At 40.6% G+C, this 18,193-nt stretch overlaps 1 protein-coding gene across 1 annotated transcript; it reads right to left on the bottom strand.

Moving 5' to 3' along the window:
• Positions 1–1,062: 1,062 nt before the first annotated feature.
• On the bottom strand, positions 1,063–14,660 carry LOC4346414 (protein SLOW WALKER 2). Its single transcript, XM_015756918.2, has 16 exons — positions 13,773–14,660; positions 12,854–12,929; positions 12,445–12,564; positions 11,336–11,411; positions 9,503–9,571; positions 9,239–9,319; positions 8,969–9,040; positions 8,646–8,738; positions 8,255–8,434; positions 7,697–7,780; positions 7,466–7,609; positions 7,160–7,249; positions 4,274–4,356; positions 3,917–4,198; positions 3,379–3,616; positions 1,063–2,031 (listed from the first exon to the last, which is right to left on the bottom strand). Exons 1-16 carry the CDS (start codon positions 14,446–14,448, stop codon positions 1,381–1,383), a joined length of 3,015 nt encoding a protein of 1,004 aa, XP_015612404.1. The 5' UTR covers positions 14,449–14,660; the 3' UTR covers positions 1,063–1,380.
• Positions 14,661–18,193: the final 3,533 nt, after the last annotated feature.

Below are 18,193 nucleotides of genomic sequence, written 5' to 3'. Positions count from 1 at the left end.
CTGATGGCGGTTGAGTGGCACTTTAGACATTTCACGTTCTCCAACCGTTATTACCTGCCTATGTAAGGACATCTACTTCTCACTTCATACACACATTTCAAGCTTAAATTAAATTATAAGAGGCTCTATTATATTTTATTGTATACTAGAATTAGGGAGATGATAGAGTAGAAGTCGGAAGAATTCCGAAGTTGTCAGTAACTCTCTTCTTATTTATTTTACTCTGTTAATTACTCTGTTTTAATAGAAATATCGTTCTGAATAATTAAAATTTATTCAGTGAGAATTACCTCAAATTAGTTCCTAATTAGCCGCTACTCCACGAGACCGGCTCGGTGCCACTTATCCGGTATGCGTGACCGAGCCGGTGCCACGCGTCCGCTCTGCGTCACCAGCTCGGTCTCTCAAACCACCATGCTCCCGCTTGCCCACCTGTGGGACCATCCCTCGTGTCGCATTTCCCGGCTGCACGACCATGGCCATCCTGCTTGACCGTTCTGTTCTCCGCTCCCGCATCTCTAACACACGCTTCTTCCTCACTCCCGCATTACAGCGGCGCGAATTAGGTATATTTTTAAAAATTAATCCCATGCATATATATAAATATAAATTATTAAAAAAAAGATATTTTCAAAAAAAATTTCTTAACCAAGACACGTGGTCCAACCATCTCGAGATTAAGTGATGTGATCTCAAAACCACGCACCTGTAAGCTGTAACTCAAATCGAAGAGAGTACGATCACTGCTCCAAAGAAAGGGAGCCAGGATGGCTCCAGTTATACCAACTAGTATAATACCCCACTCATTTCACTTTAAAAGATGACACCATTAACTTTTTATATAATGTTTAATTATTCGTCTTAACTAATAAAAATATAAATAGTATTTATTTTACTTTGACTTATTTTATCCTTAAAAACATAAATTTAACTTATATTTTTACACTGAATTTTTGAGAAAGACAAATGGTTAAAGTTAAATAAAAAAGCAATAGCGTTATACATTTTAAAATAGAGATAGTATCTCGTAACATAAGGGGTAGAGGAACCAAAGAGAGACGATTGAAAAAGCCGAAATATTCTTGGATTATATAGCATATCAACAGGCCACACGCACTACTATCACCATACCACCTGTCTGAAGAGTCTGGAACGCCTTGGTCCATCTTCAGGTTCTGAAGATTACAGGGGAGATAGGGAGAAGCCAGCCCCGTTGATCTGTCCCTAATCTCCAAGTGATTTCTTAGTGTAATATTCATCAGGAACGTGTCCAAATGAAAAAGGTGGGCGAAGGATACAAACACCGAAACTATAAGCTACAAAAATTTCATAACCATCATTGCGATTACGATAAACATGAAAATGGTAAAAATGTTTATCTCATTCTGATCTCTTCGACCTTTTCTTTCGTGATCCTGATTTCTCCTTGCTGCTCAGACCTTTTCTCTTCTCCTTGCTGTCTCTGGTTACCCTGTGCTTCCGCCCCTTCTTAAACGTTGGCTTTTCCGCTTCCCCATCCATGAGATGTTCATAGTCTTCTAGTTTTGCAAATGGCGATGCTCCACTCTTTGCACCATGTTTCCTCTTTTGCCCCTGGACTGGCTCCTCTCCATCACTGTCATTGCCATCTGAATGGTTAGCACCTTCAAGGGCTTCAGTATCAGAATCTGCTCCAGAAGAGATATCATCTGAAATGTCATGCAACTCAACATCACTGTCATATCTAAGCAAATCCCCTTCCTCCTCAAATGTGGTTGCATCCAGATTATCATAATCATATTCTCCATCTTCTATCGACCCAATTCCCAGCTCCTGCATTTCATCATCACTTTCATCACTAGCATCATCTACATCATCAGCAAAGAGCTCTCCAGTATCTTCATCCAGAACCGCGGTTTTCTTCTTTGCTTTAGGTTTAATAGGGCCAGTCTTGTTCATGTAGAAACGATGGAAAACAACATCTTCAGGAGGAACTTCCTTTTCTACCAGTTCTAGTAGCTCTTCTCCAATGAGATGATGACTTTGATCAAGCTGTGGACACATACCGATCAGCACACAAAAATTGCAATAAAAGCAATGAATGTAAAGCATAGAGAAATAGCCATATAAGTTTCCACAGAAGCTACACAGTTGAACATGTGGTTTGCAAAGATGTGTCAGAAACTGGGAATGCCATTAGTTCTAGGCATAGATCTAAGCTGGGCAAGCCGCAAGCATCACCATCAATTAAGAAAGATTGAATTTAAATATGGAGGTGCAAATAATTAGTGCAGAACAGAAAAGGTACAATGCTGTGAAATGTGAGAAGCCATGTGTATTCACGCTCAGCGTTAGAGATAGCTCTATATTCATGCTAATAAGACAGTGTGCATCGACATACACCAATAGATAGTATCCACTTGAGAGAAGGCTGTGTTGATGCCTTCCTGCTTTATTAACATAATTGCCAGTCATTTGCTGGTTTGCTAAAGAAGAGAGAAGAAATTGTATTGCAGCATGCCCACATCTGAACTTTAATTGTAGTTTTTACATATTACCCCTTGAATTTCTTAATATTACATAACAACTAAATCTAAATGGGTAGCCACATATAAAATTAAATTAAGCTGAATATTCCCTATAGCAAAAAGGTAGGTAACATATTTTAGGGAAAATATGCTTTTATTTATTTTAGGCAATACTAATATTTTTTTCTTTTTATCCGTAGCATGGCATTTAGCTATTCACGGGTAAAAGTTACATGAAGTAACATATAACAACTACATGCCAGTTACGGTTTTTTTTTCCCTAGAACATCAATCAATCAATAGCAGAAAGTTGTCATATAAAGAAAAAAATTCCTAATTTTCCAATTTAAGAAATGGTGTTCCTTTATTTCCCATCCCACCGCTCCATTTTTAGTCTTCCCTTTCTAGCTACTACCACTAACTTTATTACCATGTAGAATGTTAGTTAGGAATATAATTTCAACAATCTGTGTATTGGGATTCTTTTTCTGAGTTACTACCCTGCTGGGAGTTGCATTCCCTGCTGCCTAATTCTCAGTCAGGATTACAGAATTATGTTAGGATTTTACCATTAATATTGTTTTACTGTAACCAAACCCTGAAATTGTATCCACTAATGCTGGCAAAAATTCTCTATAATACCAAATGCATCAGGAACAACTGGCCTAGCTGTGGCACCGTGGCTTGCAATGGCAAAGCAAAAACACGAGATCAGAAGCAAAGCGAGCGGCCATCACCAAACTTTCACAGCCCCCATTGCTGAGTGCAAACGTTGTGGCCTCATTTTCAGGATGGACATGCTTTTCTTAGTTGCTGAGAAATATGACATTTAAAAGTTGGCAAATAAACATAATTGTCATACAACACAAACCTTTTTAGCTGGTGCAATTTGGGATCCACCATGCCATTTCCCTTCAGCGATGCGGTTTCCTTTTGGTTTCTTCTCCATGAATTTGTCAAGGAAAGCAGGGAGTGATAGGTCTGTCAATGGATCACCACTATAAACGATATTGTTACCAGATAGCAATGTCCTAGCCATAGTAGATACCGATGGGTGCACATGTAAGGCCAGTGCAGTAAGCTCCCACCAACTGGCATGGTCTGCATTACTGAGGAAATAAAAATAGACAGCTGATCAATAAGATAACATGAAAAAGATTAATGTTTCTCTGTCCAAAAAAAAAGAGAGTGAAGTTTGGTGCCTCAAGTCAAATAGTGATTGGTGACCAATCTTTTCTTTTTTATGCCAAACTAAAAAATTTAGGAATTTTTGTTTGAAATTGGATTGCACTAGAATCTGCATAACCATATTCCCATTCATTGCATTAGTAACCAACTAGTCCGAATAACCCATACACAGAAATGGAAGTAAACAGACATACAGAGAAATGGAAGTAAACAGACAATACCAGTAAGAAGGCTCTCTGTGTCGTGGATTATAAGATGCCTGAAGTGTCAACCCCTCAGCTGATGTGCCTTTTCCATCTTTCTCACCACTTGAGATTGGACTTACACATTCTATAGTATCACAGGCATCCTCAGCATCTGAATTGCATTTCTCAAGAGTAGCTAATATGTCATTGCATTTATCTGTAGTTCTTGAGGTAATAGCTGGACAATCAGTATTCTCTACTATGTCTTCAAAGTGCTCAATACCATCATCAACAGATTCATTCTGGAGCACAATTGCCCTGAAGAATAGGATGTAAATTACATCTCAAATAAATAACTAATGGAATGTGTGGTTATGAGAACTAGTTGCATACCACAATGGTGGCTTTGCTTTAAGGACCTCTGACAGTATGAAAAGGCATCCGCAAGCATATTGAGGAGGCCGCTGAAGAGCAACCTGTTGAGAGACATCATAATTAAAATATAGAACTTCTGTAGTTTCACTCAGATTCATAACCGTATCAGTAAATAATCAATACTCCCAAAACTTTTCTGAATAGTGCTATCACAGGAACTATCAGAAACATTTATCAGGGATGGCTATGGTATAAGCAAATTCTGGCTGCAAAAAGTCTGAACACTCTCCCACATTCCTCTTCTTTCTTTTTTTTTTTTTGTAGTTTCCATGTGTAGGATGCATAGTGAATGGTTAAAATTGTATATAACATGCATATACACGACTATTGTTAGTTTGTAACTTCTATATTCTATTGAAAAAATCAACTTTAGCATTTCTTTTGTCTACAATATCATAAAACAATTAAGTAAAGCAGACATTGTTCAGGCGGGCGTTTAAATTTTGCAAATCTATTACATAAAGAGTTTAAAATAGAAACATTAGACATCAACCAAATAACACAGAGTGGACTAGTCAATATTTGTTTCTGAACATGTGTGATCTGAATCTCCTACTGGCTGGTACTCAGATAAGGGCTCCACATCATTCAGTAGTCCACATCTTAGCACATCTAATCAGCTCAAGAGGCAAAACAACCACCATTGTGCTTTAAGCTATAGTGATCAACTAATACGTATTCTGTGAAATTTCAACAGTGTTGCAACAGCTCTCTATTTCTATACTACTACAAACGTTAGTAGTGGTGGTGGTGGTTCTGCCACACCACCCCTACAGCTGACATTTCGGCCCCCCAGTGTCCCATAATCTATTCTCCTTTGAAAGACCATCTGACATGTGGGGCCACAGCCTTGGAAACCTGACATGAACAATCTGCTCGCCCGTTCGAAGCTGGCTATGACGAAGTCGAGAAGAGGGGACAATGCCACCTGCCGCAGTGCCACCTCTAACAACTCTTGCCTAGCCCTCCTGTGATTTGGATAACCACATCTGTGATTGATGTGGGACGGAGGTAGGGGTGATAATTCCATGGGTCCTTTCACAACCCTACCTAGCCATCATATATTTTAGACCCAGCCCTCAAATTTTGTAGGCTAAAAAGTTGGGCCCATTACCCCTAGGCGGAGGTAGCATACAGCATGCACCTATAGCCTAGCAGTTACAGTGCTCAAGTAGCACCTTTAGGTCCTGGGTTCAACTCCCCACGGGAGGGAATTTCAGGCCTAGTTAAAAAAAGTCACTTGTTGGCCTCTCATAAAAAAACACGTGTTAAGAATCAACCTAGAGGGTGGTCCCTCGTCTAGGAGGCAGGGGCCTCAAAGCGCGGGTTAAGGATCGATCTATAGGGGCCAAGTCCGCGTGTAGGGGGGCCAGAGTTTTTGGCTTTTCTCGGCCAGTTTGGTTAAGGCTTCTTCTAAATGAAAAAGCCATAGAAGCGGTCATTCGCCCACGGTCGAGTTTTTTTGGAAATTAAATTCAAATTCATTGATTCTATCTCCATTACTGGTACATGCTTATAGATTCTCACTATCAGGTTTTTTCATTACATACAAACAGCTACCTTTTCTTTTGTTTTAAACTGTTACTAACGCTCCCTTGTAGCATAGTTTTGAACTAAATTGCTTACATCATACATGAATATATCAACCCTGCCCTTTCTCACAGACAAATACTGATGCTGATGCAAAGGCGGTTATGCTTTTAGGTCAATATTCTACAGGGAGAAACTTTTATTAAGCTTCTAATAACAAGCTATCCAGGTTTTGTACTTTGTATTTTTCTATATTTATTTTCAGTAGTTCCCCAGACTAAATATACTCAATATTTCCAGATATGATTTGTGAAGGACGTTTGCTACAAACAACTGATTGAAGAGCAATCTTGCAATTTTAAAATGAATAAAACACTACCTTCATTTTCTACATCTCAATACTGATAAATGGTCTCACTAGCTTAAGTTTGAACCATGTCAAAGTAGTTGAACATGCCTTTGGTATTTTTATGTTGGGTGCATGGATTTGCCATTTTTTCATTTACCCTTAGTTACTAAAACTTCTAGGAAGCATCAGCTATCGACATTATGGAATGTTAGCACGCTGGTCACTGACTCACTGTTCACTGTTCAGACACCATTTTGTGAAAATTTCCTCTGAATTGGTTAGCTATAACTGTTTGTTAGATTTATGTGGTGGTTACTTTGGGGATTATCATTACCATATCATCACACATGTGTAGGTAAAGAAGGAATTAACCATCTAGATTTATCCATTGCAACGCACAGGCATCTTGCTAGTAAACTATAAAGAACGAAACTAGGAGAACCAAGATAAAAAGAATGGTAAGAATTATCAAAAAAGTTAACATATGGAAAATGAAAAAACTATGCGTCTATGCCAATGTGAGGCAGGAAATTGCAAGGATACAGCTTTTTATGATAACCATTAATAGGCATGCCACAACATAATAAACCATGAACCACAAGTTGTTCGGCAGCGTTTGGCTAATGGGATGGGGAAATCATTTCCCACCCACCAAAAGGCATCTTTAAATCCTAACCCTTCATTCATTTCCCAATCCCAATCCCACCCTCCATTTCCCATTATCCAAACACACCCTTCATGTTCTACACACTAATTTTCTGTGCTATGTAATAGCAGACACTAGTTTGAAACAGCATAAAATATATTCATGTTTTCATAGCATAAAAGGCCAAGTGTTTTGTATAGGTGTCTCTTTGTTTTGCAAACTTGACCAGTTTGATGGATGTAACCGCTAACAGCCACAGCATTAGAATAGGCAGCATGCTAAACACAGAACGGTGCTCTGAGTGAGAAAAAAAGCATACCTGCAGCAACCGCTTTGCAAATGCAGCCACTCTCTTTAACATGACATCATTTTTCATTGCTTTCACCAATAAACCAAGAAATAATTCTGGCTAAATAATACAAAACAAGTCAGGTAAACCATAACGAGAGGGCCACTGATAATGTATAAATGTGCAAAGCTACTTTCTTTTTAGTTACTATATTATTAGCTGAAAAGTCTTTATCAGGCCAACCAAACCATGATATTATAAGCTGAAAATCAAAGAAGGGTGGAACTGAAGAATGCACAGAAGTAAACAAAACAAAAGGTAGGATGGGAGCTAAACCTTTGACGAGGTTACGGATGCAGGACTCAAAAGTTTTGCATACAGTGCACGGTAAAAACGGTCGCTTGCGATCTGATTTTTTGTAGATATTTGGTACAAAAGCATTAATGCCTGTACACCAACATTGAAATTTACAGAGTGCACCTAAATGAAACAACAATGATGTCAGGGCATTATGTCATCCAAACAGTAATGTGTAAAATATTTCTTATCGTTAGCTAACAAGCTCACCAATCTAAAAAGAATTGGTGTCTGAACTTCCACAATATCATCAACTTCTGAGCTTGCAACATATGGTAATGCTCTATTAACCCCCTGGATAAGATACAGAAAAGATTATTACGGAATTAGAAGAGGAAAAGGCAAACTATCTTGAGCACACAAAAAGCAAAGACAAGAGAATAATTTTAGGAAGTATATTGCATAAAACATACTCCCTCCGTCACAAAATATAACAACTTTTAGCCCTCAGGATTTGTCCCAAAATATAACTTCTCCATCAACATTCTCTTCCCAACCAATCACAAATTCACAACCCTCCACTATTCACTTTTCCCACCTACCTCCACTAATCATCCAATCACAACCCTCCACCATTCACTTTTCCCACCTACCTCCACTACTCATCCAATCACAACCCTCCACCATTCACCTCTACCTACTTTCTTAATAACCGTGTCCAACTCTAAAACATCTTATATTCTAGGACGGAGGGAGTACCATAAAGCATCTTCTATAAAGAAGTAAGCAATTAACATAAATAAACACTGTGCAGAGTGCAAGACGTACAGTTAAAAGTGCAGAGAGAATCCTAGAGTCCATCTCTAAATCTGATCCTGCACAAGGGTCTTCATGCTTTACATGAGAATTGAAGTCATTGCCCTTTTCCTTTTTCCCATTTTCATTAGTTTTCTTGCCATATTTGCTGTGTTTAACTCCTTCAGTAGCACGAGAGCAAGACATGAGTACCTGATATAACAACAAAAATTGTATCTTAAATCCTTAAGGTCAAAAGATTGGCAAATGGCAACTTGGTATTGGCAAATAGTTCAAATATAAAGTTCTAAGGACAAATGGGGCAGCAATACAAGGAACTATGATGAGAAGACAACAAAGGCCAAACACTATAAGACTATCCCTAAAGAAAGTCTAATTATGCAATACTGAAAAAATTTCAAACCTTGAAAAGCGCAATGTAAACATCCACCAAACGCTTGGCTATTTTCGGGCCATCACCCTTACTGGTAAGAAAAATCTGGCTCAAAAAGTTGACCTGTACATTAGCAAATGGCATTAAGTAAAAGGCTATCAACATGACAACCATATTTCACTATTTCAAATGATTTGTTGACTATATGGCAGTTTGGACTGATAACTCAGTTCTACTTAGAAAGTACTGCAGCTTCAAACAAAATATTAACTGTAGGAGAATCAAGGTTATTACTTTGTGTGGACATTATGAAACAATGCCAGAATAAAAAGTTGAGATTAAAAACAACATACAGCTTGGTATTTGGCCCTAAGACCAACATGTGGCCGAAAGAGAAATGAGTCCACCTCATCTATCACAACCATCTGCATATTATTTTCAAATAGTTCAGTGAGGCTTAAAAATATTAATCATTGCAAAACTTATTTTAATCAAAACAGACAACTCGTAACAACAACATAACTCTAAAACTCCATCCAGTCAAAATATTGACCATAGACAAAGTCAATCGTAATATATTTTTGATGAGAGAGAGTATTTTCTATTGGAATATATGCATTTACCTTCATATTTGGATGAGCAGATAGGAGACTTGTTAACAGATATGCCGCACTTGAGGCTGCTCTCCTTTCAGGATCTCCAAGCTGCAGAAGGCATATGTTAACTTCTCATAAGAACTCAATTAGTGTTGTTGCTCATATGTAATCTTAAGTATTTTATAGCCAGTCTAAACCTGTTTGCTTTGCATATATTAAAGTGAGAATGGAGAAATGCCAAGAATATGTACAGTTGAAATAACTGCATTATGTACAAAAAGGACATCTCACTTTGTTAACAAGAGCTGTAAGTAACCGGCGTTCCTGTTCTGCCTTTTCCTTTAAAAGGATAAAAACCGTCTGCAAATAGAGGCCATGTAGAGTTATAGACATGATCTAACCACATTCAATATTACATAAAGAGTAAATTACACTAGCGGTCCTTAAACTTGTTACGAAGTTTCACTTAGGTCCACGAACTTGCAAAACGCGCATTGAGATCCCTAAACTTGGTTTAATGTATCATCCCGGTTCAAATCCTCATTTGACCGCGGTCTTGCCTACGTGGCATGCTACGTGGACGATGACATGGATTTTTTTTATTTTTTCTCCCTTCTTCCTTCTTTTTTCTCCCTTCTTATCCTTTTTCTTTTCTCCACTTTTCTGCTGCATTTTTCTCACCGAGGTGAGGAAGGAGAGAAAAGATGGGAAGAAAAAAAGGGGAAAAGAAAATTTAGCCAAGTCATCGTCCACGTGGCATGCCACATAGGCAAGACCACGGTCAAACTAGGCTTTGGACCGGGATGATACACTAAACCAAGTTTAAGGATCTCGATGCACGTTTTGCAAGTTCGTGGACCTAAGTGAAACTTCGTTACAAGTTTAAGGACCGCTAGTGTAATTTACTCTTACATAAACCATGAAGAGAACTAACAAAAAGAAACAAAAATAAATTCATGAAAGAACATTCCAATAGTTTGGACAAGTAACTGTAATAGCTTTGGTGATGATATTAGTACTACAAATCAGAACATATAAGTATATTTCACAGAGCTTGGATGAGTAAATTATAAAAAGTCAAGTCCTTGCATCTTGGAAGGAAGCAGAAACCAGGCAATTCAAGGCAAGAGTTGACTTTGAAGCTACTGGTTATCTCTCCAAAACAAAATGAGTAGGTTGCATTCAAAACTGGTTTACAGAAAAATTGCAGCCAGGATTTTCAATCCCAATTCTCACATTTTATACTGAAAAGGTTCCGCTGGTTAAATATTTACGACTTCCACCCAGGGAGTCCAGTTAACCCAATAAAATGGTCATCTTCCACAGGGCAAATATGCTACTCCTACCTATTTACTGGAAAACAGGGCTCCAAACTAGTAAGTTAGAACAACACTTTTGGACTCAATATTTCCATATTTAATCCTTTCGAAACATGATATTGAAAAGGAGATGTCATTTTAACAACCAAACATGCTTAACCCTACATTATAACAGCAACAAATTCAAATGAATTACAAAGGCACACATCTTATTTTATATTAAAAGAGGGGGTCGGGCACCCCACTCAAGATATTTTATAGCTGTTCAATATGTAAACATGTGTATTATTTGCAAGTTTATTTTAAAAAATAGTGAATCTTTGTATAAGTACATATAGCCCAACCGGTCTCATATAACCATGTAGTTAAATTTGAGGAAAATGGCTTTTTAAAAAACGATTATATTTTGTAATTATAATATATAAACTTGGGGATCTGTTGAAAAAGACATGGACATGATAGTAGTATTTCCATAATATTTCAAGCTCATTTCAGAGTCCAAATAATAATTCAAAGCTTAATTAAATTGAATACAATTTTGTCTTCACAAACAATGCTTAGCAGCCTTAAAATCACACTGTGTAAAGGAAAGCAAATCTCCATTGGAGCTACAGGACATCTAATTGAATCATAGCTTTTTACATCTCCTTTTGCAAATAACTAACATAAATTCAATTGTTCCAACTTCCAAGTATCTAACTGATGTACAAAAATAGTAGGACAAGTTCCAAGTATCTATGTATAATTGCCCTAAACCAACGTAATGGCAAAGATGTTTTCTCATAAATACGTAATTTGAGCTAACCTTCATTGCTTTGTCCTTAAGATTTGGCAGCATATCTTTTAATGCGTCCTCCAATGCAATAACAAACTTCTCGTACCTGCAATTATGTTTTACAAAAAATTAAAGATGATGTGCATCATGATCCTGCAGGCACAAAAACAAAAACAAAGGTCTGTGATGAATGTGCATCTCAAGATCTACTTTGGTACCTATGCCATGGGATGGTGCTAACAAGAGACAACTAGGTAAGCCTAACTGGCAAGGCACTCAGGATGTTGTTTTGTCACAAAATGAGACAATTGAACACCTTTCTTACGAATGCTGCTTAGAATGATCAGTATGGGCTATTATCTAACCATCAGGTCTTTACCCACCTCGCAGTGTTTGACATATGTTTGGTGCTTGGCTTCGGGAGATTCAGAAGGATTTAAAACCACATTTCCTGTTAAGGGTGGCTACTTGGTCGCTTTGGTTATGCACGAATGACATGGTTTTTGATAGGAAAACTTTAGTTTCTCCATTGCAGGTTATTTTTCTTATTATGATCCTTTGGCTCCATTACAAAAGCCTGGTTCACGGGTTTTGCTTGCTGCGGTGTGTCTACGTTTGGCAGCATAACTAATGGAGTATTTACCCAGGAGTATTTTACCCGGGAACATAGTTGGCGGTCTAGTCCTAGGATTGATTGGCCTTACTGCTTCAAGTACTTGACTTTAATTTTGTGTGGGTGTGTGTGTTTTGGCTGTAGTGCAGTCGTATCACCTTGATGTAGTTGGCTGAGTTCAATAAATCCATTATCTAAAAAAAATTGTCTGTGTGTTCTTTTTCCATAGGTTTCATTCAAACTCTCAGTATCTGTCAACAATCAATCCAAAAAGAAGTATTTAATGTGTTAAGGCACATCGTTGATAACTTTATCTAAAACCCCTGAATAGAATTATCAGGGACAAGGATAAATCAGCTGCTAAGCGTGACATCAAACCATTGTTTTCATATCTGTGATACTCTTGCATTATATGGCAGGTGAGGCACGTAAATTAAAGGTTTCCATCGTATCCTACTGTAGAATTCATTTGACATCCAGGATAACTTGGACAAGGTAACCAAACTTATTGTTGTTTAAGAAATACCTCTGTTTCAAGCAGTCCTCCCAATACCAGAAGAGGAGAAGTGAGTAGCCATCTTTTGTTTCTGGTAAAATATCTAATGGGTGCTGAATAAGACTTTTCAACTTACGATCAGGTAATACCCTGCCAAGAAAATCAAATCAGCACAGAATATATAACCAAAAAAAAATTGTGTAAGAAAGGAAAACATGACCATCTTAGTGGTAAGGAAGAGCCCTATGCCTAAACTAGTGTAAGTCTAGAAGTCTATGGCAAAGACAAAATTGCAAACAGGATATAGTAAAGTTGTTTTAGTACAGCAAAGGGGACAATTAAATTGCTTTACAAGGTAAGAAAACAGATACTTTCACAAATCACAACTCATGTCAAGGTAGACATAAGGGAAAAATAACAAGGCAAAACAAGTGCTAACCTTTTGAGGAACAACTCCTTCAATGCATCAAACCCTGTGAACGCATACCTTTTACCAACCTTTGATGTAACCATACCTGTTATGATTAATTGTATTCAACACAAGAAATATTTTCTTAGCACACTTATGGACAAAAGAAACAAAAAGAAAAGGTAACTGCAAATAACATGATTCCAAAGGCAAAACGTGCATAACAAACTGTCAACGGCTGGAGCAAAATATATTTCAATATGACAGATCAATGGACAATAAATCCAAGTAATATGAATCTTGTAGACATATAATTGCATTACCTGTATGTATATTGTATGATGCATCAACATATATATATAGATAAATTTTCAATGTCTACTACTGAGTTGATCTATTTAGATCATTAACTGTATACCAATTAAAGTTACCAAGATGCCGGAGCCTATTATTTGAGTGATATTTAGATTCATGAAAGAATTTCAAGCTTCTCAATGATGATAATTTTTACCTAACATTGCACTATTCTATCTATAGTTAAACTCGACAAACAAAGAGGGTTATATGACCTTTAGAACACAGAATGAAGAATCATCAAAGTGAGTGATCTCAGATGGTATGATATCACTTTGGTAGTCTTTCTTCAGTAAAAAATAAAATAAAAAGAAGATGATGAATCTTATGTCCATATTAGTTCCAAAGTTTGTCAGGGAATCACTTCATTTTCCTAGGTAGCGCAGTCATCTGAAAGAGCAGCTGCCACAACATTTAGAGGAACTGGTTGTACATGTCCCTAATCCACAGTTACCATAATTATCATCAATTATACTTACACGGTTACACCTGCATATTTTGTTTACTGCCTATCACTTATACTTTACAGAATAGCATTTTCGTGTTATGGGGAAAAAAAAGAATTACTAGTAGCATTTTGAATACTGAAACTCACCAAGGAGAGAATCGAGTGCCCTCATGTTTGCAATTGGATTGTCTTCGATAAGGCATGTGAATGCTGAAACCTTATCAGCAGATGTGCCAGACTTTGCCGATATCTCGAGAAGCTTCAGGTCGCCGCTACCCCGCTTCACCATGTCATATTCCACCGTGTACTGCGCCATAAGCTTCTCCGCCAGCTGTCGCTTGCCCTCCGAGATCCTCTGCATCTCCTGGAGACCCACAGAAGGCAGGACTTGCTTTCGAGCGCCGAGGACGCTCGCCTCGAGCTCACCAGCATCTGCGTACCACTGCCCGGACAGAGCCGTTGCCTTCATCAGCGGGTAATTGGTGGTGACAGCACCTGATACTGATTTGGTTGTGGCATTGGTGCCATGGATATCAAGAGGATGTGGCTTCTTGGTGGTGGTGGTGGTGGGTTTAGGGTTTGGGGGGGCGTCGGTGGTTTGCGCGGATTTTGAGGTTTTGGGAGGAATTATGGGGCCGGACTTGCGGAAATCAGAATCGTCGAAGCCGGAGGAGGCGGCGGCGGCACCAAGGAAGCCGAGTGAGGAGGCGAAGGAGGCGACATCGGACTTGAGCGAGTCGATGTCGTCGCCCACCGCCACCGCGCTGGCCGCAGCCTTCCTGCCTTTCTTGGTGGACGTCGGTTTGCCTTTTGCCTCCGCCATGGATGATGCTCTCGCCAATCGAAGCGAAGCAAGACCAGCAGCACACGGAAGCAGGGGCGAACAACCGTCAGCACCTAGGCGCTGGCCGCGTGGAGGAAGGCGAGGGCTCGCCGGCGGGGAGGGGAGGGGAGGGGACGGAGGCGGGGGATATAGAGCGGCGGCGGAGGGCGGAAGCTGAGGGAGAGAACGACCGTGCCGGGGCTGAAAAACCCCCTCTCCGTTTTGTTCTCCGGCCTAAGGGGCCGGCCGCCGGCCCACTTCCTCCCACCACCCGCGCGAGCCCGAAGCAGCCCGAAAAGGCCCAAGGGGCTTCCGCCCAGGTTTAGTTAGATTTTGCTGATTAGCCCCCTTCTATGTTGCCTAACTTTACAGAATGGTCTAGTTCGTATTTTTCAATTTGCACTACTGTCCCTGTGTTAGTTCAAAATTGTACAGTACCAGTTTGGCCTGTTGTACTGTTTAAACTTAAATTCAGCAACTATACAGTTCTGAGTTTTATGTAAATGTTCCAAGTGAACGTTTATTATTATTCCCAATAACATCTACTTCATCCGTTTCATATTTTCATATTATAAGACTTCTCAATAATATTTATATGAATGTGGGCATTACTAGAAAGTCTTGTAACCTAAAACGGAAGTAGTACAACTTTGGGACATGTATTTCTTTGTTGCAAATTACTTTTCAATTGTATTTAATTTTTTGCAAGTTCAGATTCAAAACTGATGTGACCATGGCTACTATGGATACGACCATTGCTCACATCATGAATCAACAAGAAGACATCAAGATCAAGTCCTCCATGTGCTACAATCTGATTCGGCCACGTGTTACATTGTTGACTTCAAACGGCCGCCAAATCTACATACGTGCTCCGTTTTGGGCCCATGAGTACTTGATGGAAAGCTCTCAAAGTCCTCCTTCCAACGGATCCAGCCTCATCTCGGAAATCTATCTCGTTTGGCCGCAATCACAGAAGCAAGGTGTTGTGTCTCCTGTATTGGGCCAATGGGCTTGTAACTTTGTTTGGGACCCTGGCCCATGTGGGGCCCATGTGGGGTGCGCCCCAATCTGGTGGAGCACGACCCTTGGACCCTCTTGGTCGTCCTCCCACCTCTATAAATAGTTAGGTACCCCTTCAGGGTTTCTCGGGTTTTGATAGATTAAAGTTTAGCCATTGCTACTTGCTTGCAGCGCGCGTGTCGGCTAGACCGTCCGTCCGCTTGTTCTTCGGAACCCCAACTTATCATTTGTATTAAATTCCTATTTGCAATATCAGATTGCTTTTATCTTGTTCTTGCTTGTTTCTTCGATTTGCTTGCAGGAATAGGGTTGATCTGCACCGGCAAGCTCAACAACCCACGGAGAGGTGTATCGATCGCTAAGGCGCAACGCAACGTCTTGTACGGTTGTAGTCGGATCGTCAACGTTTCTCCCAAATCGTAGTTATCACAACTCACCGAATGATCGGGCCAACAACAGCCTTGAGTGTCGAGAGGAACTCAGGGTTCATCAAAAACCACATTAATTATGTTCACACACTTAATTCCTCTCTGGAAGATGATGACAATGGTGAAATATTACAATACACTTGTAGATTATGCCAGAGGTAACGATTTCACTCGTCTACCTAAATTGGTGTTTACCACCATGGAATGATTTTTCGATATGCATCATATTGGAGTTAAATCTTAAAATCATAAACTTAGGCTATGCATAATCACCTAATTTCTCTTATGCGGAATTTGGTGGTGTACTACCCGGATGAAGAAGCCATATGGTCGTCTTAGATGCGTTGGTGCAGTGGTTGTAAGGCACCGGTGATGAAGACACCTTCAACACATCTTAAGATCGATAGTCTGAGAGTTTTGGTTTTGGCTAAGCCGTAAATCGATCATCACCAATGAACGGGTAGCGTTCCCTTTATATGTGTGCGCGTTCAGGGGATCGGGGGCGAGTCCGTTACGTAGATAGCGCGTCCGATCATTGCACGAGAGAGAGCAGCGTGCGCTTGAGACCGAGGGAATCGGTCCTCATCGTTAGGCGCACGTGGGCATGGGGTGGGCCAAGCCAATTGGCGCAATTCTCTGACTCGGTGGCCAGAGATCAATCTAACACATCAATATAACTCAACGCTATGGAGTCTAACGCATCTACTACATAATTATGTAGACTATGCTTTTAGCAACAAATTAATTCGTCCATACAATCTATATTCCTTATTTGTATTCAAATAGTTTGCATCATATTACAACACACAGTCATACAAAATATTAATTTACACTTATTAAACCCATCAATTATGGTATTTCACACACTACTATACAAATAATTTTCCTAGACAAGGACCTATTTAGATTGCACGCGGGCGGTAATTAGGACCGCACGGGAAAATCGATTTTCCCATGTGGTCCTTTTAAATGGACCATACGCGAAAATGGGCCGATTTTCCTGTGCGGATCTATTAAGATAACCGCATGGAAAAATAGTTTCCCTCCTACCCACTTCGAAAATTTCGCTTTTTCCCCATCCGCGCGCATGCCTAAGTCCGGGTCTTTGGGAAAAGTCTCTTCTCTTTTATTTTAACCGACCTCTCTCTCTCTCACTCCACTATTTGTCTCTCAACCCTCTCTCTCACTCCTCTATTTGTCTCTCAACCCTCTCTCTCGATCTCTCTCTCTCACACAGGCGCAGGCGGCCGGCAGCGCGAGTGCAGGGGGTGGTGGCGGATGGTACATGCGGCATGCGGCCCCTCCCCTCCCCTCCCTCCACTTGCATCCATGCGGCGGGCGCAGGCGGCGGCGGTGGACGGCGCGGCACATGGCCCCTCCCCTCCCCTCGGCTCCCCACCCTCCCCTTGCATCCAGCGCCGGCGGAGGGGAGCATGGGGGCGGCGGCGGCGGCGCGCGGCCCCGCCCCTCCCCCTCGGCTCCCCTCCTCCTCCCTCCCCTTGCAGATCCAGCGGAGGGCCGGGGAGGCATGGGGGCGGCGGTGGCGGCGGCGACGACAGGGCCCATGCCCCCCCAGCGGCGACGAGAGCACGCGGTCGGATCCAGCGTCGGCGAAGGTAGCAGGCGGCGGATCCGTCGCCGGTGACCGCGGGGGCGACGGCAGCGGGCCTCGGCTAGGGTGGCAGTGCCGGCGGCGGCGGCGGCGGCTGGATTAGGGTTAGGGTTTGTTTTTTCTTTTTTTTTTGTTTCGACTTTTCATTTTCCCGTGCAGGCGGCTTAAGAGCCCGCACGCGACAATCGATTTTCGCGTGCGGGTGCGTCGCCCGCACGAAAAAATTGTGCATTTTCGCAGACGATTTCTTCTAGATGATCGAATCTTCCGCACGCGAAAATCGATTTCATCCGCACGGAAAAATCCTTGTTGTAGTAGTGACATGTAGGTCTCAAATGGCCACCAAAGAGTTTGATCAACTCGCTCTTGATGGAAACATCTATCCTACATCTACATAGGCTATGGATTTCAAGGTTAGCCTTGCCACTCATGGTATGTTATGGTGATCCAAGATCTTCCATATGGAACCCCACCCAATATTGCGAACAATGTTATTTACATTGTCTTGCACATTATGTGAAATCATATACATCCGGATTGTGAGCCCGAAGCAGGTTGAAAGGCCTAATGGGCCCCACCATTTTTTATTATGTTTTGTGTATAATTGACATGTGGCCCCACAGTTTTACTTATTTTTCTAGATCAAATTGCCATGTGGGACGAAGACATAGCCAGGAGCCAC

This window comes from Oryza sativa, chromosome 9 (assembly GCF_034140825.1).
Source record: "Oryza sativa Japonica Group chromosome 9, ASM3414082v1".
NCBI classification, from domain to species: Eukaryota; Viridiplantae; Streptophyta; class Magnoliopsida; order Poales; family Poaceae; genus Oryza; species Oryza sativa.
Note: the sequence above shows the minus strand (reverse complement) of the source record. Positions and strands in the feature narration are given on the sequence as shown.